Source organism: Cololabis saira, chromosome 6, assembly GCF_033807715.1.
Source record: "Cololabis saira isolate AMF1-May2022 chromosome 6, fColSai1.1, whole genome shotgun sequence".
Lineage (NCBI taxonomy): Eukaryota > Metazoa > Chordata > Actinopteri > Beloniformes > Belonidae > Cololabis > Cololabis saira.
Window position 1 is genome coordinate 8,211,416 of NC_084592.1, and position 23,586 is coordinate 8,235,001.

At 42.9% G+C, this 23,586-nt stretch overlaps 1 protein-coding gene across 3 annotated transcripts in view; it reads right to left on the bottom strand.

Moving 5' to 3' along the window:
- LOC133445751 (diacylglycerol kinase beta) overlaps nucleotides 1-23,586 on the bottom strand; it is a 123,317-nt gene that overhangs the window by 80,938 nt on the left and 18,793 nt on the right. The window contains exons 2-7 of one of the 3 annotated variants that reach the window (XM_061723163.1): nucleotides 23,047-23,561; nucleotides 16,051-16,127; nucleotides 5,782-5,802; nucleotides 4,749-4,899; nucleotides 2,574-2,636; nucleotides 25-288 (exon numbers count right to left, since the gene is read on the bottom strand). In XM_061723163.1, the coding sequence (XP_061579147.1) occupies nucleotides 25-288; nucleotides 2,574-2,636; nucleotides 4,749-4,899; nucleotides 5,782-5,802; nucleotides 16,051-16,127; nucleotides 23,047-23,113 (643 nt within the window). In that variant the 5' untranslated portion in view covers nucleotides 23,114-23,561. The remainder of the gene's footprint in view (nucleotides 1-24; nucleotides 289-2,573; nucleotides 2,637-4,748; nucleotides 4,900-5,781; nucleotides 5,803-16,050; nucleotides 16,128-23,046; nucleotides 23,562-23,586) is intronic. The other 2 variants (XM_061723164.1, XM_061723165.1) reach the window with 2 other exon arrangements.

Sequence of the window (23,586 nt, forward strand, 5' to 3'; positions counted from 1 at the left end):
CTGTGGTCTCCCCTCTGAACTCACCTGGAGAGAGCTTGGGCGACACTGGGGTCTTGGTGGGCCCGGCGTTTGGGGTCAAGGCGTTGCTACAGCCCTCCGAGGCTTTGACCTGGGTGCAGGGCGACCGGTGGGGCCCCCCAGGTGTGTGGGCTCCCGCCCCCGAGCGCTGCGAGGAGGAGCGAGACGAACACGGGGAGGTGGTGGCGCCTGATCCCGCCGCGCTCCTCGCACCGGAGTGCTCGGGGGTGTGGCGGCTCATGGCGGACAGGATGCTTTTCCCGTTCATCCCTGAAAGAGTCGGGCGGGAAGTTAAGAGCGTTAGTGGAAAACTCCAGGATGGCTTTACGACAGTGGTCCTCAGGTCTCCATGTCATGCATGTTTTAGATGTTTCTCTGCCTCAGCACACCCTGATACAAATGACTGTCATTAACAGACTTGTGCAGACCTGGGGCCGGATTCACCAATATGTTCTTAAGAACGATCTTAAGAAATGTCTTAAGATCTAAAATTAAGAAGTTCATAAGAAAGTTCTTAAGTGCAATTCCTCAATATTTTCTTAAGAACCGTCTTAAGAACTGTCATTTCTTACAAATTTCTTATTTTTCCTACTTAAGAACTTCTTAAAATATGTCATTGCACTTGCCAACAAACAACATATATACAGGTATATAAAATCTGTATAACCCTCTTTTATAATAATTAACTACCACGCTAACTAACATGCTAACAAACAGTTAACAGGCTCTTTGTGTAATTAATTACAAAGTATATCCTCAAACTATGACCTACTAGTCTAAACTTGTTTAAATGTGTTGAAAAAGGTGATATTAGAGGCTTACCTTTTCACAGAAGAAATTTTAAGACAGGTCAAGGTTGTCTTAAAGTTAAGAAAAAATTTGAGAACTTTTATTTCAAGAATACCATTTATTCTTAAGTTTTTTCTTAAGAACTTAAGAAAAAAGTTGAGGAAAATACTTAAGAACTTTTTTTGGAGAATATGACTTCTTCTCTTTTTTATTCTTAAGACTGAACTTAAGAATAAGACTGAAAGACTGAAAAAAATGACACTTAAGAAGATTTTTTTTCTTAAAGGGAACCCTGGTTATTAAGACTTGTAGTCCCTAATTAGCCACAATTGTTCTCTTATACTAAAATATGTTGTTAGAAACACATAAAATAATCTAATTGCTTTAAAAATCTACAATGTTTATCACATATTTTGACCTGCGGGAGGCGCCATGTTCTACCTGCGCAATGTATTCTGGGGGCGATGACGTACAACGGTGGCTCTGGGCGGATAAGCCGCGTTAGTTTAACTGGGACAGGTATCTAAAACATAGTTGAGCAGCATCTCCCGGCCGTGGAGGCTGACGAGGGAGCCCATAAGATGTCTCGGTTCAGGCAAACTGGATCAAAGTTCTGTGATGCACGGGAGATCTGCAAAAATGATCAATGTCGTGAGCATCTTACCAGTGCAGTAGGCTCCTGCGTAGACGGCGTAGCCTACGGCGTAGACGGCGTAGGCTACGGCGTAGACGGCGTAGCCGGGGCTTAGAGCCTGCAGCGCTCCGCCACCCGCTCTCCGCTCTCCGCTCTGCGCTCTCCGCTCTGGCCGAGATGGAGACGCCGGTGAGCATAGCCCACCCCTGCCCCCCCTGCCCCCCCTAAAACCGGCTTCGGGTGCTGGGTCCACCGTTTGATGACGGACCAGAGGCTGAGGGGACTGGCCCGGGACTTTGACAAAACGGGAGGCGCAGACTTCGCTTCATATAGGCAAGAACATCTTTATTTAACTTAATGACGCTAGATCTGGCTGGGGTTTTTATTGTAGCATCGGCTATCTGCTAGTTGAAACGTGTGGTCTGTTAGTCTCTGAGTTTTATGGTGTTTTTGTAGTTCATGCTGTATGGTGCTGTACTTTTTTTTTTTTTTTTTTTTTACTTTTTTGTAGGTGCGCCGTCACCTTAATGTTCAGCTGTGTTTTGATCTGTGTTTCTGGTGCGCCGTCACCTGTTTAGCTGTGTTTTCATCTGTTTCTGGGTGTCAGAACAGTGTTCGGGGGTTAGCAGGAGCCACCGTGTGACGTCAGTACCCAGAATGTAAGCAACAATGGCGACCTACATGTAAAATTATATTTTCAAATTTTATAAAAACGAAGACATCAAAAAGGTTTTTTATATCACATTGTTATAATTGATACCAACATCTATCTTTTAAGACCTACATGTCTTAATAGCCAGGGTTCCTTTTAAGAATGTTTTGTGAATCCGGCCCCTGGATGACAAGCTGATGACGACCATTAATTAGAATCAGGTGTGATGATGCAAGGAAACATCTAAAACATGCAGGGGGGGGTCCCGAGGACCAGGGTTGAAGACCCCTGCTTTACGAGAACAAACTGCAGAGACACAAGAAGCAGGTACAAAACTACAACACGTGGAAGCATCGCCGACCCACAGGACTCACATCGACACAACAACACACAAGCAGCAAGAAAGCAGAAGCTTAAAGCAGGAGGACTGTCGTCCCATCAAGGCAACATCACCCCGGCGATGAGAGCCTGTTGTGGTACCTGTAATGGGGGCACAGGCCACTTCGGTCTGAATAGAGATGCCTGCATCGATGGAGCGGGCTTCTGCGCTCAGCCATCGATTCCAAGAAGCAAAAGACAGCAGCAGACGTGAACGTCAGCAAACACAGAAGGATCTTTCTGTTCTAGATAGATCTAGATGCTCTTTTAAAGACCCACCCCCTCACTGAAATGGCATGGTTTAGTCGGAAAAGGGGTCAAAGTGGGTATGTAAAAAAGTAAAGAACCATTTTTTGGACATTTATAACATTCTTACAAGAATGTATAATAAATAGCATCTACAACTGCAAGGAAATAACTGGAATAAAATAGTGTATTTCCAGTTAAATCGACTTTTATAGCTGCTTTCACCTTATACTGTATGTGAAAGCGTTTATAACAAACTAAAAGCTTTGCATTTGTAGAAACGTCTTCACTTTCGTTAAATTTTCATATAATATCTTTTGTAGACATGAACGCATCTGTAAAAGTGAATCAGGCCCGGTTCTACGAGGGTGCATCAGCATGCATTGCACCCTCAGTTTATGTGTTTGCATGCTCAGTTGAAAAGACGAAAAGAAAACTGACAAATGTATGCGCGTTAAGCCTGATTTATGGTTCCTCGTTAAATCGACGGCGTAGGGTACACGGCGACGCGCACCGTACGTTTGAGTCCCCGCATATCCTACGCCACAAGCTCTGCGTTGGTGCAACGCGGAACCATAAATCAGCCAGTGTCCATCACTGATCTGCGTCCAGCGCGCATTACCTGCTCTCTGCTGCACCGTTAACACAAAGTAACGATGGATATTCGGAAGTGGTTCAAGCACAACCACGCCAGCAAGTTTATATTTATGGTTATATTTATTTTTCACTGTTTTATTTTCTGTTGCTAGATTGTCTGATGGGCGAGGTAGCCAAGACTAAATGTAGCATTTTCTTTGTTCTGCAGCAATATTGCTGCAAAAATGCACTGGAAAGACACTTTAAATATTATTGTTTTGCTATTGTTTTATTTTCAGGGTAAGAAACATATGTTGCTAGATTGTCTGATGGGTGAGGTAGCCCAGACTAAATGTAGCATTTTCTTTGTTCTGCAGCAATATTGCTGCAATAAAGCATTTGAAATACACTTTGAATATTCTTGTTTTGCTAGTATCATTCCGTTTGAAATGATGGGAAAATGCATAATGTAGTGTTGAATAACGTGCACCCCCTCTGATCTGAGATGCACCGTAGTCATCATTTTCTAGAACCGGCCCTGAAGTGAATGAAACAGTGAGGCTTCACTCTGCATCGCTGGAAGGAGCTAAAGGATTGACTGGACCCTGCTGCGATGCTCCAGGCGGCCAGCAGGGGGCAGCAGAGGCTCTGTCAGCCGTCTGCAGGCGGGAACCGCGACATGCACGAAAACATCAGCAGACTCAACGCTCCAGCTGAACTAACTAATCAACACGCATTTAAACCACCTTTACAGATAAACACAGTTCATGACTTCAGGCTTCCTGAGGTGGACTTTTGTCCTACAAGAATCAGCCACAACACTAAAAACTGCCTTCTGTAAACGGTGCAATTGTTGAATTCACATCAGTACATTTTTAATCTCATCACGAGCACGTTCCATGACGCAGATGCCATTTTCTTTTCTCTTTTTCTGTCCTCTCCGTATTTATGACATTATTATTGTCAGTAACTTTGTGTTTCTTTGCCCTCCCTGGCTCTGATTCTGCTGGGGGTCTCAAAAGGACCTCTTCCTCTCTGCCATGCACGCTCAGGATGGCAGATTAAACCGAAGGTAGGACCCATTTGCATTTATTAAAACTGGATGTTAACTGGACAGAATTACTGGACAGTTTCAAAACATGCTCCTTTATTCCTTCAACCCCTCGTGTACCACTTGAAAATGGCCTGTGGGAACCACAGAACATGCCCCCCAGTGAGTCCCAGTGGAGCTCTGCTAGTCCTCATTTACTCTGGCAGCAGCCCTTTTGCATCTCATGATGGTAGGAACACTTGAACTTATGTTTTTTGTACAGATTTGATCAAAATGAATGTAGATAATATCGATTAGCATCATATGGTAAGTCAGCTGAGCGAAAATGGCAAATTGTGACTGAGGAGTGTTTGCCAGCAACTTTGTGAGCGTGGTGTGGACGGATGCAACTAAAGCAAACCCACCCAGTAAGCTGGTTCCTGGCCGAGGCTGCTCCGGGGAGCCACCGCCCGTCTTGCTCTTGAAGGAGGTGAAGAGATGCTGGCACAGCTCCTCTGGGATGTCGTTCTCCAGGTAAGTGGCCATGAAGAGCTGGAAGCCCTCATAGTCGATGGGCTGCGTGGGAAACAAGGGAACAGCCATTTAAAGAGGTTCACTCATGAATGACCCTTACATAAAAAATGGATTGACAACACAAAAAAGGAACATGAAAACGTTTTCAGTTCAGACAGATATTTCCAGACATGATCTGCGGCTTTGACTTGAGATGACAGATTAATGAAACTCAGCCTGTCCAAACATGCCTCTTGTGAAATGGGTCTGGTACCTCTCCCATTCACAGCCATTTCCACCGGTACAGAACGTACCGAACCAATTGCAACCAAGGGCTTGCTAATGATGCCCTAGATTAACAATCGACAACAGTCAGCCGCCAGAGTTCCTGCTCCACTGCAAGCCATTTTGGATGTCTTTTATCTTTGATACTAGTCAGCTCGTCTGTATGTCGCATGCTTCGTGTCCTCGCTCAGTTGCATCCCTATCCAATGGCATCCAGGAGCAGTTCCTTCTGGCTCTGTCGGTGCTGCGCCCTGGAAATCAAAGGTGAATCCGGAGAAACTGGACGCGTTATTTGTCTCGAAGAGGAAAAGAACTGGGCTGGCTGGCCAGGCAAACATGAAGCTGGAAGCTGCACCAGATGAAACCTCAAGTAGTGGAGACTGTTAAACACATATTACCAATGTTTATGAGTACAGACATGTTTCCTCAAAGCGAGAACCAACACCCAAGGCCCAAGCTGCCGCCCTCCCACCGGCCATGTGGCAGGTGCACCACAGCACCGAACCAACAACCTCATGAACTGGGACCTTCCTCCCCCCTGACAGGGTGAAGGCTGCAGCGGGTAGGACAGGGTTATGTCATGTTAGGGGACAGAGAGTGCATGCAGTCCGCCGACATAGACACTACACAGCATGCAGAGCCCGCCGGGCCGAGGCTTACTTGGTTCAGAACGTCTTGCTTCTGTTTAACAGTGAGCAGGAGAAGGAAGGAGGAAGAGGATAGAGTGAAGGAGAAGTGGGTAGAAGAAGAGAAGGGGTTAGCTATTTTGTGTGTGTGTGTGTGTGTGTGTGTGTGTGTGTGTGTGTGTGTGTGTGTGTGTGTGTGTGTGTGTGTGTGTGTGTGTGTGTGTGTGTGTGTGTGTGTGTGTGGACACCTTGTGTTGCCGTGCACCACCAGACAGGACACAGGTGAACCATAGTGCAAAGTTAACAAGATATGTTGCTCCCCGATCGACTCCCCGTGACTTGTGAGCATAGTTCATAGACGGATGGTAGCGAGACTAATGTGCAAAGCAAACGTTCACTAGCGGTACGTCTAGACATGTGGGCGAGACGAAGGTGGCACAAATGCCAAATCAAGAAATCACAAAGAAAGAACGCAAGACGGGGGATATCAAAGGTTGGAAGGAGAAGTGGAGAAGATGCAGAAGTTGAAGGCAAAGTTTATATGCACAGTTTATGCCTCGATCGCAGGCTGCGTTCCTGTATAAATGCACGAAGAGGAAATCAGTTTACAGACCAAAACCAATCAGCGGCCTTCTGGATTCATTATCCGGGTGTATTAGTCCAACTTGAGAAGCCTGGTTTAGTTCGATTACAGTTGGATGTTTTCGTTTCACGGGATGAGATGGAGAGGAGAAGGAGAGACAACAGCAGTGTCTAAGTGCTTTAGTTTAAACAAAAGGCAGTGTACGGGCACGGATCCAGAGTAAACACAAGTAAACCTGAACATGATGGCGCGGTGAACAGACGGACCAGCAGGGAGGAGCGGAAAGACGAGACAATGTTCCCTGGCAGGGGTTCGGGAGACGCAGGTGCAAACTAAAGCTTAGGAAAGACTGTCAAAATAAAACAGGAATTAGACAAACCCGGGAGACCCGGGAAAAGCACGAGAACCCTAAACCATGGCATTTCATGCATTTTAAAATGATGAATTCAGGCAGACTAATGCAATAATTTGTTATTTTTTAAACTTGTGTAAACACGCTGACTGGAACAAAGGAACAGCTAAGATGCTGCTTAAAGCACTCAAGATCCCTGGCCTCTTAGCATTTTTTTAAAGTCAAATTTCTGGAATGGTCTCATGTCGGCGGCAGCTCCTCAGCTTGTGCATCTCTGCATCCTTTCCTCTTCAAGAGGATGTGTTTTTGACACGTCCTTCAGAAAGATGCCTGAGGGAAGAGGCTTGCAGGGGAGAGTATGTGTCTTGGCTGGCTCACGAATACCCCTGGAACCCCTGGTGGAAGCAGAAAAGGACATTGGGAAGAAAGGGGTCTGGGACGCTGTGTTCAGACTGTTCCCCCACACAAACCAGGAGCAGATAAGCAGAAATTTCCCTCTCCTTAATTGGGGCGCTGTGCTGCTTGAGTGATTTCTATAACCTCTGGCACTTTCGAAAATCTGTCATGATGAGTGTCTGTTAGCTCCTCGGGCTGATCCCGGGGACAAAGTGAGCGATGCAGTTCTAAACAGGGAGTATCCAGGAGGCCTTCAGGCGGTTTATCTTTCCTTTTATTGCCAGATATGAAAACAGAGAGGTGCTAGACTTCAGGGAGAGCCACGGTCAACACAACAAATACAACATCCCCACACGGAGCCAAAAAGTACACCCAGCCACAAGAGAAAAACACACACAGCCCTAAAACTAAATGTCCTGACTCCACACATGAATCACAGAAAAGGGGGCAAACAGTAAGTTAACAATGAAGCATAGATCAGGTTTAAGCTTCCCGCCTGCGTTTCTCACCGGGGCTCTTATCCGTTCACGCTTGTCATCACATCCCTCGCTAGTTTCCCCACCAGGTTTTTCTTTGTTCGCTGCCAAATTGCTGCCACTTGTCTTCTTAAAGCCCTGCTTCTCTCATCGCAGCGTTTTTGATTCATGTTATTTGAACGTCCTGCTGAGAGCAGCCCCATTTTTCCTTCACCCGGCTGCTTGCAGTCTTATAAAAGTGCATGTTTTTGGGCCCTCGTTTCTGCGAGCCAAGCCGTGACAAAACTACAGCAGATATTGGCTTCAGATGAGAACTACTAACATGTGTCTGCAGCTGCGGTAAAGGACAGCGGCTGCAGAGGAACGAGCTGTGATGAGGATCCTCCTCCAGCGCGCTGCTGTTGACCTAACCCCACGAGCTGCCAGGGCCTGCCAGGCATTATTCATATCCCTCGCTTCTCCTTATTTGGCCAAAGAACCACGAGGCTGTAATTTGCTGTGTATCATGTAGCACGGCGGGTTCAGAAAAATGTGCACATGTGCGCTCACACGCTTTCCACAGACAACACCGATGAGTCACCATGAATACTTATTTTTAGTTTATGCTCATATTGATGCCTTAAAGTTTTAGTGCACCCAGATGCTTCCCTGGACATCTCAGTCCCTCGAGGGAACGTGTTTACCTCGCAGTCTGACTGACGCGTACGCTCGCATGTGTTGCTGCCAGTTGGCGCCGTTCCCCCCCAAGGGCAGCAGGGACACATTTACACGCTTCATTTAATCTTTTTTTTTTCACTTTCACAGGGCTCTACTTTTGTTTGGCGTTAAAGGGTAAGATTAAGGACCTCAAGATCCTAGAACGATCCGTCCCTGGACTTGCACTGCTACACTTACTCTACGTCACCTTGATGAATGCACATATCAGCGACAGAAATGTTCCTGTTCACATGTTGTGACCTGCACGTTTGCCTCCAGGGGCAATAAGCATGTAAAATGAAACTATCTTGCAAACACACTCGTACAAAGAAATACATTTTGACGGAGCATCTCTGCCAGGGTTAAGCAGTGTTGTCTGCAATCAGAGTTTAATATAGAAATATATAATATAATAAACTAGAATGATGTTAAAAGTGCTCCAACTGTTCTCCCGTGACTTTGTTTTTATTTGTCTATTCTAAGTTCTTTTTCTGTCCAGACATATTTATTATGCATTTTATTAGCATTATTAGGTTCATTCTTTCATCTCAATCTCTTTGTAAAGCACTTTGAGTTGCCTTTGAGTATGAAATTTGCTGTACAAAATAAATGCCTTGTCTCGCTATTACACACATGTAAAATATAAACAATATGGAGTGTAGCATAATGCATTCTGGGCTTTTTTGGCATATTGTATCACATGGGTGTCGAAGGTTCGCTGTGGGTACGACACACAGAATTTGGGCGCTTGTATTTTTTCTCGCCCTTGCCTTTCGCTGTGTCCAGTTTCTGTTGAAGTCGTGACGGCAGACAGGTGTACGCCTTCATCCTGATGAAGCTTGTGATTCGTTGTGTCCAGTATAGCAGACGTTAATGCATTTCCACTCGTGTCACATATCTTCCCACTATATTGTTCACAAATACAGTGATACATATCACAATGTCTGCCTTCATGAATTCTTTATGGTAAGTTATTCCGAGTTTGAGAAGAATCGCTAAGACGCTAAGAATCAGAGGCTAAGGTCAGCATCATGAAGTAAAAGTGGAGTCCGCTATCCCAACATTGACGGAAATTCAACGTCTTTGTTGCAGTTTATGAGTTTTTGACATGTCTGGAGAAGAAGTTTGATTCCCAAAGTCTGTTATATTTATCATACAGAAAACTGATTCAATTCAATTCAATTCAATTCAATTCAATTCAATTCAATTCAATTCAATTCAATTCAATTCAATTCAATTCAATTCAATTTTATTTATATAGCATCTATTACAACAGAAATTGTCTCTGGGCGCTTTCCAGAGACCCAGAGCATGATCACATGCAACGCTCCTGCTGCAGGCGATCACTGCACCCCAGGAGGAATATAGCTCCTTGTGAGATGTTTGTATCTCTTTTTACAATAGTTGCTTCCCCAAAAGTTAAATGTTTAACTCGCAACATGCAAATGAATGTATTGGAGTTCTTGAGACATTTATCTAGCCCCTTGGGCTGAGTGTATTTATCCACTTCCACCGACTATGCAGCACTCGCAGGGGTTTCAGACGGAGAAGAGAAATACTTATAAAGCTGAACTGATGAGGTCAATTCCCTAAATGCTGATTTATCCGTTTAACAGATGAGCGAGGCATTAAATGCACTGCCATGTCTGTGGACAAGAAACAAGGCATTTGATTAGACAAAAAAAAGTGTGAAATGAGAATATAGTAATGATAAATGTCATAGTGATTAACCACAGTCTTCAAGGGAATAAGTCAATACTGTTTGTGCAGATTTTTTACACGTTTTAACCTTAAAACTAACACTTAAAGAGCATCATTAATCTTCACATAACGCAACCCTCTACCTCTTTTTTTCATCTAAATTTATTGAATGTGTCTGTGTAATCAGATTTTTTTCTCCCTGCTTCAGTTGTAAGCTAAAAATAACGTGGACGAGCAGAGAGTGACAGAAACTCAGGCCTCAATCTTATTTCGACTACAGTTAAGTGAGCGGATTCCACTTCAGCTGGCAGAGATGAGTCACTGGAAGTACACACACATGCACACACGCAAGCATACACACACACACACATGCAAGCATACACACACACACACATGCAAGCACACACACGCACAGATTCATGATGGATGGCGGAGGAACAGGAACAGAGTGGTTGTCGCGGCGCCAGGTGACGTTGGGGTCTCAGAAAGCCCTCTTGGGCACTAAGTCTGGCTCTTGTGGCGCCAAACGTGGAGCCGAGCTGTTAGTCATGTCATCACAAACACAGGAGAGGAAGTGATAATGTAACAAAGATGGAGATAAAGCAAAAAATGTAACTTGCAAGGAAAAAAGAGGAAAAATTATCATCTTAATTGTCACAATCATCAGATGAATATTTGAAAGATTTTAGATGGTTTTCACTCCGAAACAATACAAATAAAATCACTGTCAATGCAAGCGTTATAATATAGTCCAGCAACAGGAGTGAAACCTCAGAGGTTTAATTTAAAGAAAGGATATTTACACATGTTTTAGTTTTTGAGAATCTAATGAAAAATTAGTGACATGAAACATTTTTCCAACTGCCACCTTGCCTGTATCTGTACGTTTGTGGACTCTCTGAAATATTATCACAGTTCTGCTCCGACTCAACGTCCACATCTAGTGACGGTCACTCTCCCTGGATGTGTTCTTGTATTAAATCATAAGACAGCGTTTTAAGTCCCAGATCAAAGACTGGCCCACCGAGTCCTTCATGAGTCTAATGACAGCGATGCTCCTGACTGGTTGTCCACACTAATTTCATCATGAAATGAGGATGAGATTACTAAAGACTTGTGATCATATCAAACTTGTTTGGAGAAGACTACCTCCAAATGCAACCTTTAATTTAACAAAGATCATCAGAGGAAGCTCAAGATGCTCAAGACTCGACATCATAAAACTGTAAATTAGTTACACTTTTTTACAGTGTAATAGAGTAGCCTGACAGATCAGACCCATATCCAGAAAGATGTAGGGTCTGGAAATGATCCATAGTTCCTCCCTATCGTAAGGGGCGGACAAGAGCAACGGACAAGGTGACGCATTCAGAGCGGAAACGAGTCAACGGGAGGGTTAGTGGTGTGGAAGAGTAGATTCAACGTTTGCTGCAGCCTGTCAGCTAAACAGCAGATACATCTATCTGACAAAGGAATGATTTAGGTCGCTTCTACTGAGCAATTTCAAAGAAAAAGTCTTTAACAGTCGATGCCACAGCCGATAAAAACGACCGCTAATCATCAACTGCGACCATCTACCAGATTACAAGTCATGGCTCTGATGTCATCACGTTAACCCCGCCCACAGACCCCTCTACAAGCATAGACTGATTTGATTGGCTCGCCATTACTTTTGGTCATAGCTAATGATCCAGTTAGATGTAGTTTTAAGATGTTTTAAAACTTTTAATGCAAGAAGATAGTTCTTTTAACAGTCCAATCTTAGCTCTTTTATGAAAATGAAGCTTATGTGAAAAAAGGGATGTAAAGCGCAGGTTCCGTATTATTCTTTTAGAAGTTATGTTGACTATAACAGGGTTTCCGCGGGGTTTTAAAAAGTATTAAATTGTGATAAATGAAAATTGCCAAATTTAAGGCCATTAAAAGTGTTAAATTCACTGTCAGAGGTATTCTTTTTTTTTAAATTGGTATTATTTTTTACCTTTTACATTTTAAGCATTTTATTGTCATTCACAAAGTGAAATAAATGTGAAACATCTGGTCAACATCAATGAGTCTATAAATCTGTTCTGTATAGTGCTCTATAGGTCAAAATCTGTATTAATGTTAAAATGTCCGTGATTAACACTTAATGTTGTGACAGTTTTTTTTTTTAAATCTGAAGGTAGTGAAAAAGGTATTAAATTGGTATTAAATTTAACATAAGGATTGCTGTATAAACCCTGTATAACTATAACTAACTCAGAATTCGTTCCTAAAAGCGAGACTTTTAAAAGTTTACAAATCTACATACGCATCTGGACGACTCGCTGAATGACTTCTTATATAACTGAAGTGGCCCAAGAGAGCAGTCAGATCAGACAATCGGTACAGAAACCTCAAAACTAACAACAGTGCACCTGTTTTTATTGTCTCCCATCAGGTGTACACCAGTATGCTAGTAGTGACACGAAATTAGTTTCCTAGTTTTCTTTCTAGCAGCAGCAGTAGTATCGAGTCCGTCATTACAGAGAAATCTATTAAAAAAGCTGATTTATCAGTGAAAACCCTGTGCTGCACTCGGGGTTGCACTAACCTCCACCCAGTGAAACATTCCCTCACATTTTTACGTTACATCACATCTGAGGTGAAGTTTTGTGGTGCCTGCCCAGGTCATGGTAGGTCACCTGGAGCTGGCTAACCACAGGAGAACTGCCTTGCAGGTCTGCACGAGTCTGTTGATGATCAGCTCCCTTGTATGGGGTGTGTTGGAGTGGGGAAACATCTAAAACATGCAGGAAACACTTCAATATGCAGGAGATAACAGCTTCGTTGCGGTTGCTTCATAGAAACGTCATACAGACAAGTCAAGTCATGGCCGAATGTCAAGAAGATAAAAAATGAGACTCTTAAATTATATTAATTTGCAGTGGTTAGCAATAGTTTGTTGACTTTTAGGCATAAAAGAGTTAAAACATTTAACAAAAGCTTATTATTTGGGTTCTAATTACAATTTTATCGGGGTTAAACACACTTTGCTATCAATGGAAAAACAAGACATCTAAAGGCGCCGTGTAATCCCGGTGAAAGGAACCGAGAGGGTCAGTGTGAGACAGGAAGTCCATCTACCCACTCGGACAGCCTCCCTTCACCAACTTATCACCTGCTCTCATTCTCATCGTCACAACCGCTGGAGACTCTTGACTGTGAGAGGACGGCTGCCGAAGCTCAACACTGAAGCATCAACATTTACAAAGAAGCAGTTGGGAGCAACCACTTCCAAAACGCACAAGTTTGTTCTTAAAACCATCTGCAAGGTTGCTGCAGCTCACTGGAACCAGGTCCTGAAATTAAAGTCTCGTCCAAGTCTGAAAACATCCCTGCCATGAATGTGATGGAGAACATGGCCATTTCTCTATTTGTGAAGCATTTTTCATACAACTTCTTCAACACAAAGAGCTTTAAATTCTGCCACCGAAACACCCCAGAGAAGAAAAAACGCCGTGCATAGATGCACATCAGACACACAAACCAACACGCACCATAACTACTCGCTGAAGTGAAGGAAACACCACCTTTAGTTGAAGAGGAAACTGAAGGTTGTCCATTAAAACAAAAGAAATAAAAAAAACTATTGAGAGAATGATGATGAAATAAAAGTCAAAAGGTAAAAAAATAAAAATGTATATTTTTTTCCTGCCCTCGGGTCTTCAAGGTCGTCCCACAAGTGTCCCACTGCTGAAGGAATCTGCCGCCAGGGGACCTGAGGGTCTGAGGATGAGGGTCCACTGATGTCTTGCCGCTCCGATAGACGAGGACGACACCACACTGACAGTTTCATAAGCTAGGAAAAGTATTTTAAAATGACTCCTGAAGTCATCAGGGTAGCCAGCGCAAAGACGTAAACTGCATTACTCAGCGAGACTATACGGACTTGAAGTGAATTAATCAATTTTAAAACTTTGTTCGCTCCCATTTAACCAAAAAAGCTTCGACCTTTTTGTTATGAATAATGCCTCAGACTGAAAGACGCTAATTTCATGAAATGTTAAGTTTGATGGTGACTTTCTTCTTCTTCAGCTTGATTATGGGGCGTTGAAGCTGATGAATCAGTCTGAGAGCTCTGCTCTCTCTCGTTCTACAAAACTAAAAGGAGGAAAATGAAATAAAATGTTTAGTGTCACCAGCTTTGCCGCAACCGATGCTGCAGCATTAACCAGGCCAGCCTCGTGAAATGTTAACCGGTGTATTTTCTCCAAAATAACGTATTGTTCGGGCAGATTACGGGGATTTAAAGTTGATGTATTAGTTTAAGAGCTCTGCTCCCTTCCAGTTTACAAAATACGCACAATTATGTAAAAAATATATTAATTTTCTTCAATTTTTCATGAGCTATGCTTACTAAGTGAAACGCTCACTTTGTCTGGTTATTTTCTTCAGAGAGAATATAAGGATTTAAAGGTAAGTAATCAATTCGAGAACTATTTTCTCTCCCATTTTACATAAAAACTGTTAATGTCTCCAGTTTTGTAACAATAACTGACACAGCATGCTAACCTCAACAGACATATTAAAATGTTTTGAAGTTAATTAATACATTTAGGAGCCATGATCTCCCATTTTTATGATTAAAAAAAGATTAATTGTAATACTTTGGCACATCTGAGCTGCTTTGACATTAGTCAGCTTAATCAGCTGAAATACTGATACTGAGTTAGTATTTACTGTATGTTGAATGCACCGAGAAGATTATGAGTTAAATTACTGCATTAAACTCTCACTTTAAATGTTTGATTTCACACATACAATACACATTTTTAAAGGTGCGTTCACACCTTTACTGTAAATGTGAATGCTGTGTCAGAGAAGGGAACTCTGGTCTGCCTGAAAACGCAGGTCTTGATCTGTCTCAAGCGGATTTCAGGGGGAAACACTTCGCAGTAAGACCCTTTGGGAGGACGAGGTAGAAGAACTTTGGTCAGAAGAAAAATACATATCACAAGTGCTGTTAAACACTCACAAGAGCGCTGCATTAGCCAACGGACGAGCAAGTTTTCTCCTTCGTTGTTTGTCTTGCCGTCACCTTCAGTACTTCTTGTTACGGCGCCATCACAGGCCAGGAGGGCGGTCCCTTATTCAAAGGGTTTGGTTTGTTTCACAAACAGTAAGTGAAAGCAAACTCGGACCAGCTGAATGTCCCAAACGGTCGTCTACCGGACGGTTCGGTGTGAAAACGACCCAAGTAAGTCAGCGATGGGACAGAGTAAGGCCATAGTGAAGTTAATAATATTCAAATGTGCAAATCAATATAGATCCATTTTTTCTGTTTGTTTTGTATGTTTGCATCTGTTGACAGCAACATGGAGGTAGAGAGAACAAAAAAAGGATGAGAAACGAGGAGGAAAAGTGGACATAAAATGGTTATAATGCTGAAGCAGAGTCCGTTTCACCCACATTCATCCCACATAATTAAGCAGCGTATTGACATTAAAATAGCATGAATAGGTTCAAGTTTTGTTGTTTTGTTTGGGTCACAGAAGATAAGAGTCGAATGCTTGAAGGGACGAGGAGGAGAAAGGGATGAACTTCCAGGATGAAGTTAAAGAGACGGGAAAGACAGATGACACATCCCAAAGATCAAACTGAAAGAGCTGTTGCCACAGTAACGCAGAACATCTTGCTTTTACTTTTTGCACATGCAGAGTTTAATGTAATATTTAAATTTTTTATCAATGTTGGTGACTTATGCGGATCCATGGGGAGGTGGGGGGACTGTAGCTCCAGCAGAGATGTATGTGAGGCGTCACCCCTGCCGGCCCTGTCAAACCTCGGAGACGGAGAATTTAGAGATGAAAAGCCCGCACCGACTGCAGCAGCCGCTCCAGTCTGCAGTCCAGCTGGGAGCTGGTCCGCTGACGTCAGGCGGCAAAGTCAATGCTGAGGGCGTGTCCCCAACCACAGCCTTCATCTAAAAATGGGATGGATGACTAAGCATTCGGATGATTGATATCACCCTGAATCATAGGAACCGAGCAGCTACCATACGAGGTGGCAGCGCGTGCACGTGTGAGAAAAGTGCGACGGTGGGTGAAAGAGCAGGGAAATGTGGTGCAGACACACCTGCTCCGGGTTGTATTTGGAAAGGACGCCGTCACCGTGAAACTCCTGCAGCACATCCTTCAGCGTCTTTGTGGAGTCTGAGGAGGAAAGGGAGAGGAAACCCCATCATGACCACGATGATATTCAGATCGCTCTTCACAGCAGAGAATTGTTAATCATCTTAATCGAAGTGATAGAACTGAATAAACATATGCATCTCAATAATGAATCCCCTGGTGAATAATCATCGGGCGCAGGAACGTCAGCCGGTGAGTCACCCCTGCTAGTCAAAGGGGACGTTGTGTTTTTCTCACTTTTAGATGCTAATCTCATATTCAGAAAGACACACACACACTCTTTCTCTCTCTCTCTCACACACACACACACACACACACACACACACACACACACACACACACACACACACACACACACACACACACACACACACACACACACACACACACACACACACACACACACACACACACACACACACACACGGCCTCTGCCCAGTACATTACCCATAATGACCTCTTCCCATGATCATGTGTCAAACAATTACAGAGGACAAACTTGTGTTGGGGCCAGATCCCCACACGGCCAGCATTACTGCAGCGCACACACTCCAGACAATCATGTTACAGCTCTCCTAATCAGCTATGGAAGGCACTTCATTATCTTTAGTGCGCTGCAGCTTTCTACCGCGCCGTACTTTTCCTGTTTCTGTCCCGCATCCGGACGTTTGGGGTCACGCCAGGACACAGGGGCCGAGGCTCCGTCCTCAGCGAGCTCACCAACGCGACGGCGGATTGTCCGGTTGTGCGGAGCACAGAAAACTGATGCCAAGGCCAGAGAACATGCAAGAAAACGTATCGTCATATGGATTCATCTCTTAATTGATCTATTTTTTATTTGAATGATCCATTTGTGTTTTGCAGAAATGACAGCTCCTTCTTTACAGCTTGATTGTTTTCTTTCTCAGCCATTCTTCTGCGGTTTTGTTGGTGTGTTTGGGGTCATCGTCCTGTTGCTTGACCCAGTTTCATCCAAGTTATAGCTTTAGCTGTCAGACAAGTGGCCTCGACTTTGCCTCTAAAACCCTTGCTGGGACCCCTAAATGTGACATTGAGCTTGATAACCAGACAACTCTACTTTTGTCTCATCTATTCAGAAGCGACTTTGAAAGCCTAAAATATGCTTTAAATAAATATGCTCTAAAATTTTGAGAAAGTGAATGGTCATTATTCCTTGCAAACAAGCCATTATCTACACCTGCTTCTTCCTGTTCAGGGTCACAGGGCTCTGCTGAAGCCCATCCCAGTCGTCTTCAGATGGAGGGCATGGTGCAGCGTGGACGGGTCACAGGTCAATCACAAGGCCACACACAAACAAACAACCGTACATGCCCACAGTTACCCCTAGTGTCAATGTAGGATCATCATTTTACCTAACGTACATGCGTCTGGACTCTGAGGGGGGAAAATAACTGCAGGAAACCCATCCAAGTGCAGGGAGAACATGCAAACTCCACAGAAAGACTCCAGCTGAATCTCAAATCAGTGGCAGTGCTGCCCCGATGGCATCGCCCGGTCTAACCTTGGGGTGAACTTGGCGGGCAGCAACCATTTTGAACGTTTTCCACTTGTTAATGATCTTTTCGCACAATAAAATAATGGACTAAAAATTCAGATTTTTAGTCCATTATTTGTATCTGTTAATCAAACGAACGTCATTAGCAAAACCTGGCTGTTTATTAAAGTCACTGAATGTAGTAATCTGACGTTTCACCACATGGGAGCATACAGATCTGAAAAAAAAACAAAAAAACAATGGAAAATACTCGGTTAATGAGTGGCATATCTTTTAATACAACTTTGTACCACTAGAGGCGCAATTTGTTGTGTTTAATGTCAGGTGCTGATGCATACATATCGTGATATGCTCCCCCTTGTGCTCAGAAGTGGTATTACAACATACAGTGGCTTTAAGAAAGCAGTAAGGGCACACTGAGTTTTTCAAATCTTTTTTTTCCATCATATGTGAAACCAGAGATTTAAAAAAAGAACGTTCTTTCTTTTTCATATCCATCACACATCCATCATGCTCTGAAAACCTTTTACTATTTTAGTTCCTTGGCTGTGGAAGATAGTTGGTTTATGAAATGCAACAATGAATGTGGTGGTTGCTTAAGTAATGAATTGTTTTAAACTTGTGTCATGAACTTATTTTAATCCCATCTTGATGTGTTTTTGTGTGAAATTGCTGAAATTGGAAATTTAGCTTGAAAAATATAGCATAAAAATCTGGTTTGTTCTTCCTTTTTTTTCAATGTATTCATTGACAAGAAATCTGTTGACATTTTATGAAACAAAAGCTTGGGCTCGATTAACTTCTGCTGAATGACAAATCGATTAACTAAATGCTTTCCGCTTCCCTGGTCACATTGGGGCTCCATCTGAAGATGATTCTCATAATTAATCCTCCTGATGACTTTCCTCCATTAACTGATTAGTGACTGATTAACATCTGTGAAATATTGCTTTGGAAAAAAAAGCAAGGAAATACCATCGCTGCTTCCAAAAATTTGATTTAATATTGTTCATTTTTCCTGGCTAAGAAGTTTACCATCATAAAAACATACAAAGGAAACCATTACTTTATCATATTTCAGAAGGAAATATTATATTTAAATATACTTAACTGATAAATAAAGCTGTAGTAATCGATAAATCAACTGCCTGCTGAGTCTTTAAATCATAGCTTATTGATGATACAAACCCTTCAGCCTGACGCTCCCTATAGTCTCACTAAAGGCCTGTTTTCTTCATTAGGTCCTTCATTGATTGGCTTGTGACACATGGGCCAACTGGTCCTTACGCTCCTTTGATCATCAGTACAAATAAGACCTTCCTTTGCCTGCAGAGGCTCCTGGTATGAGCATTTGTCTTGTTTCTGTCTCATAGAGCAGCAGGGTTCATAAACCTGTCGGACATGTGCAGCATCTGAGCAGCTCAGATTCTTCTGTTCTCCACCGCCACATGAGATGTGTTACGGTCGTTGATGGCTGCTGCCGGCCACGTTTGTGGACTTCAGACACCCTAATTGTTTCTAAAAACACAAAAGGACAAAACTGCCTATTTATGGAAGGAGCAGAATGCAACCCCAGCGTAAGAAAATAGATCAAATCAGCTGTTACATCACTACTCTGGGCAGAATTTTGTGCTTTGGATCGGAGTGAATTGCAGAGTTTTGCATGAGAGACTGAACGACTGGATGAGCGCAATTCAACCCCAGGCACAGTATGTTTACATGCACTAACAGAAAATCGAATTGTTGCCTTAATCCGACCTATATCAAACTTAAGAAAGCCATGTGTACACCTTATTCGGGCTGTAGTCGAACCGAACTGAAGCTCTTGAGATTGAGCTGTTAGTGCCAGATAATGCTTCTTATTTCAAGTTATTCCGGTATGTATACCAACCCACGCTTAGCCGAGCTAGTAACTTCCCCGGGACTCCCCCTTCCGGAAGTGACGACACCACAAAAGTAAGAATATCAACATAGTAGGAGAAGGAGAAAATGAACAACAAATAACTAACCGGATGAACGCCAACTCAAAAGTGCGTGTGGCGCCACCTAGTGTCTCGGAGTCGAACGCACCTCACTCAATAATCGGTTGTGTTCTCGCACACGTATACTTGGTTTTACAACTAAACTAAAGATTACAGTTTAATCCTTAGCTAGATTGTTGCTAAAACTTGATTTAGATGTGCACGTAACCACACTGGTCTACCCACAAGCTTTGAAGACCGGATACGGCCAGAGAGACAGCAGCCGGTTTCATAACAGAGCAGTGGACCTGAAAACATCTTTTAAGACCTGTTTTACAGCACTTTGTTTTTAAAGTTTAAAACCTGAAGAAACATGGGAAGCATGAATGAACTTAACTTCTCGTCAACCACTCTGCTAATCACTTGGCAAACCCTCTTCAACCTCTTTTCAGCTGTTTATCCATCAATCTATCTCGCCTCCTTCTCCCTCAGCGGTTTAACCCCACAGCTGTCACGTCTCCTGTCGTTCCGGAAACGACCGTAATTTACCCCTCTGTATCTCTCTGTCGTCCAGCTTTAGTATTTTCCCATAAATCTCCTGTTCACAGCGTTTCAGTGTCCACAGCGGTAGGCATATCAGATTCTGATCACGTAGTTAGTAAGTGGTTGGCAGGTTGGTTATTTTAGATTTATTGTGGGATGTAAGGGACAGTCCAGCTTGGTTGGGGTGGTGGTTGCTGCAATGTCCGTTATTTCCTAATCTAAACCTTGACAAGTTGGATTTATCCATCCATCCATCCATCCATCCATCCATCCATCCATCCATCCATCCATCCATCCATCCATCCATCCATCCATCCATCCATCCATCCATCCATCCATCCATCCATCCATCCATCCATCCATCCATCCATCCATCCATCCATTCATCCATCCATCAATCAATCTTTCCATTGATCCCTTTAGTCTCCTCACTTATCCGTTCATCCCTCCTTTCCCTCATCTTCCCAACTCATCGCTATCATACTCATCAATTTTCATATTCCAGCTCCAGAAAAGATCTGATCCATATTCTCCTAATGACTACAGCCCTAACGTCTCACATCATGAAAGTCCTGGCCCTTTTCAGAAATGCCACATCATTCTGCTTTTATGGTTACCGGTCAAGTTTTCTAGGGAAAGGAAAGCTCTGCAGCCATAAAAAAATGTGACTCTCATTCATGACCAAAATAAAATCATGTCACCAGGTAGTAATTTCTCCTCCAGCATCCGATTAACACACACGAAACAATAGACCGTCTCAATAAAGATTTGCGTCATCTAATTTAATTCCTTAGTTGAATCTTGGGTAAATTTAACATTTTTGTTTATGCAGGGCTCGGAGGCCATCGTTCTCCAATATTGTGTAATTCCTCAATGGAGCAGCGTGCGTGACTCTGTGCAGCATCCACCGGCAGCACCGAGCGGACAGATGCTGCTTTGACTAACAAATGCGTCAGACAGCGAAGGAAGAGACGGCCGCGAGGCTCATCCAGCAGGCTAATGAGTGGCATTCTGCACAAAAGAAAACACACGGGTGAAGGATGTGGCACTGAGGTCCCGTTTCCGTCTCTGTTGTGGTTCAAAATTTCAAAAAGTGTTGTGTAATCAAACCTGATGGAGGTGGACGCAGGTGCGGCAGGATGAGTTTCAAATAAGAGGGGAAAAAACAAGCCTTTGACTTTGAGCTTGTTGTTGAAACACTGACGTGACTGCATGAATGAGCCAGGAATCCTTTTGTCATTAATACACAGAGTCACCAAACAGAAAAAACTTCACATCTCGGAGAACAAACCACGGTTGTTTTTGCTGATGTCAGCTGCCTCAAATCCTTCTGTCTCCCCAGGTTAGGCCTGTCGTTAGATAATTCATAATAGAAATTATTGAAATAATTTCATAACTGATTCCTGATTAATCCCACCAATATTTATTTTTTCAATCTTCTGTTTCCCATAAAAAGATTTTTTTCAAATTGCAATAATACAGGAGTAGACAATTGTAATTATTTTAAACAAATGATTGTTTTATTATTGTATGTCAAAAACACGTCTTGAAGGTATAGAAAGGACAAACTTTGGTCCAACAAACAACAACTAATGTTGATCTATGTAGTTCTGAAACAAAATAATTAAACATCCCCTGTTTTTAACAAAGATATTTACCGTCTGGTAATATTTAATATCCATTACCCCCAGCCCACCAAAAGAACCTGATTCTATCAGAGGACCAAAATCAGCGACAGAGGGACATGAAAGTGCAGGACAGAGGAGACGAGACAGTGATGAGTGCAGCTTGGTGACTGTGTGGTGTGTGTGGATGAGTGTGTATTGAATTGTGTTCAGATAAAAGGATGGACATTTGAACGTAGGACAGACAGACAAAGAAGAGGACAAGCTGTCCAATTTTATAATGTGTGTTTCCTATTGTTGTGTTGTGTGTGGTGCGTCTAAGCCTACGAGTATATTTAAATGGTAGTTACATATTGTTTACTTAAAAATAATATATATATATATATATATATATATATATATATATATATATATATATATATAGGGTCATATATATATATATATATCCTATAAAAATAAATAATTAGTTTTCTGTCATTGGTCAGCTTTGACTGACATAAGGTGTCTGTGTCTGTCTGCTCTGAAGGCAACATGGCAAAAGAAAAAAGAACGTGGTGTTAAACACAATTTACATTAGTGCTTTAGTGTTATTTCGCTCCGCTCCTTCAGTGAACCAGCTGTGTTGACTTAATTATTTCAGTCATGGTGTTCCCATTTTTAAAATATGTTCGCACATAGTTCAGTCATTTGGCCTTGGCCTTTCCATGTCAGAGGTAAGACTTTTTAATGGCAATTCTCCCATGAAGACCACGTCTATCTTAACTTCACCTAACAGTATATGGGCCCAGGTTGCACTGGTGATCATCGGTAAAAATGGTTCTTCACACGCCTGAGTTTGTGCAAGCATACCAAGAACGAATGGCATTGTTTTTAGAGCCAATAGTGGCCATGCCAGATATTGATCTGATTTAGATTTTTAAGTTTTGTAAAGTTTACTTAAAACAAAGTCTGCAAACACAAGCATGAGTTTGGGCTCCTGATGGTTTCAATATTTTAATGGTGCCTTTTGAATCTTAGTTGCATAAAGCCTTTTATACTCAACAGCATGAATAACACATTATTTACTTTTGCAAAATTAACTTACTGCAAATACTGCAAATGCATAAAGACACACACACACACACACACACACACACACACACACACACACACACACACACACACACACACACACACACACACACACACACACACACACACACACACACACACACACGCACACACACATGCATCAGGCTGACATACAATGAGTAAAACAAAAACAAAAGTGTACATTCACACTGGTAGGGACTCACACTCGCTGTACTGCTGCAGCTGGCCGAACTCCGCCGGACTCAAACACACCCAGCTGGCGTCTCCCATGCTGCTGGGGGCCCGAGGGGGGGCCGGGGGGCTGGGCCCTGGGAGTGAATGTGGCTTCAGGGGAGTTGAGGGTTATCCTTGAGTGGAGTTGTGCAAAAAGACAGAGGAGAAGAAGCTTCCTGATGTCATTTCTGCTTCTTTACAACGAGCACCTTGTGAACACACAGGAGGTGTGAGAAACTGTGGTCACATGAGCAAAGGAGGGCGAAGTGAGAGGTCACTAGTTTCACGTCCTGAATATTTAATATGTGGCTTTTAACGCCGGAATATAAAAAGAGATGGATACAAAAATAAGTGATGTGAGTCTGCCTCGTTTAGATCCCGTTGGTTTGTTGCAGAGAGGATTAAGTCCTGTCGTGAGGTGACGCCTGTGTGTAACTACTCCTCGTCACTCAGGGACGGAGCAAAGCATCTCAGCAGATCTGCATCAGAAAATACCTCCGTTGATCTGTAAGACAGAGAAAAAAAACATG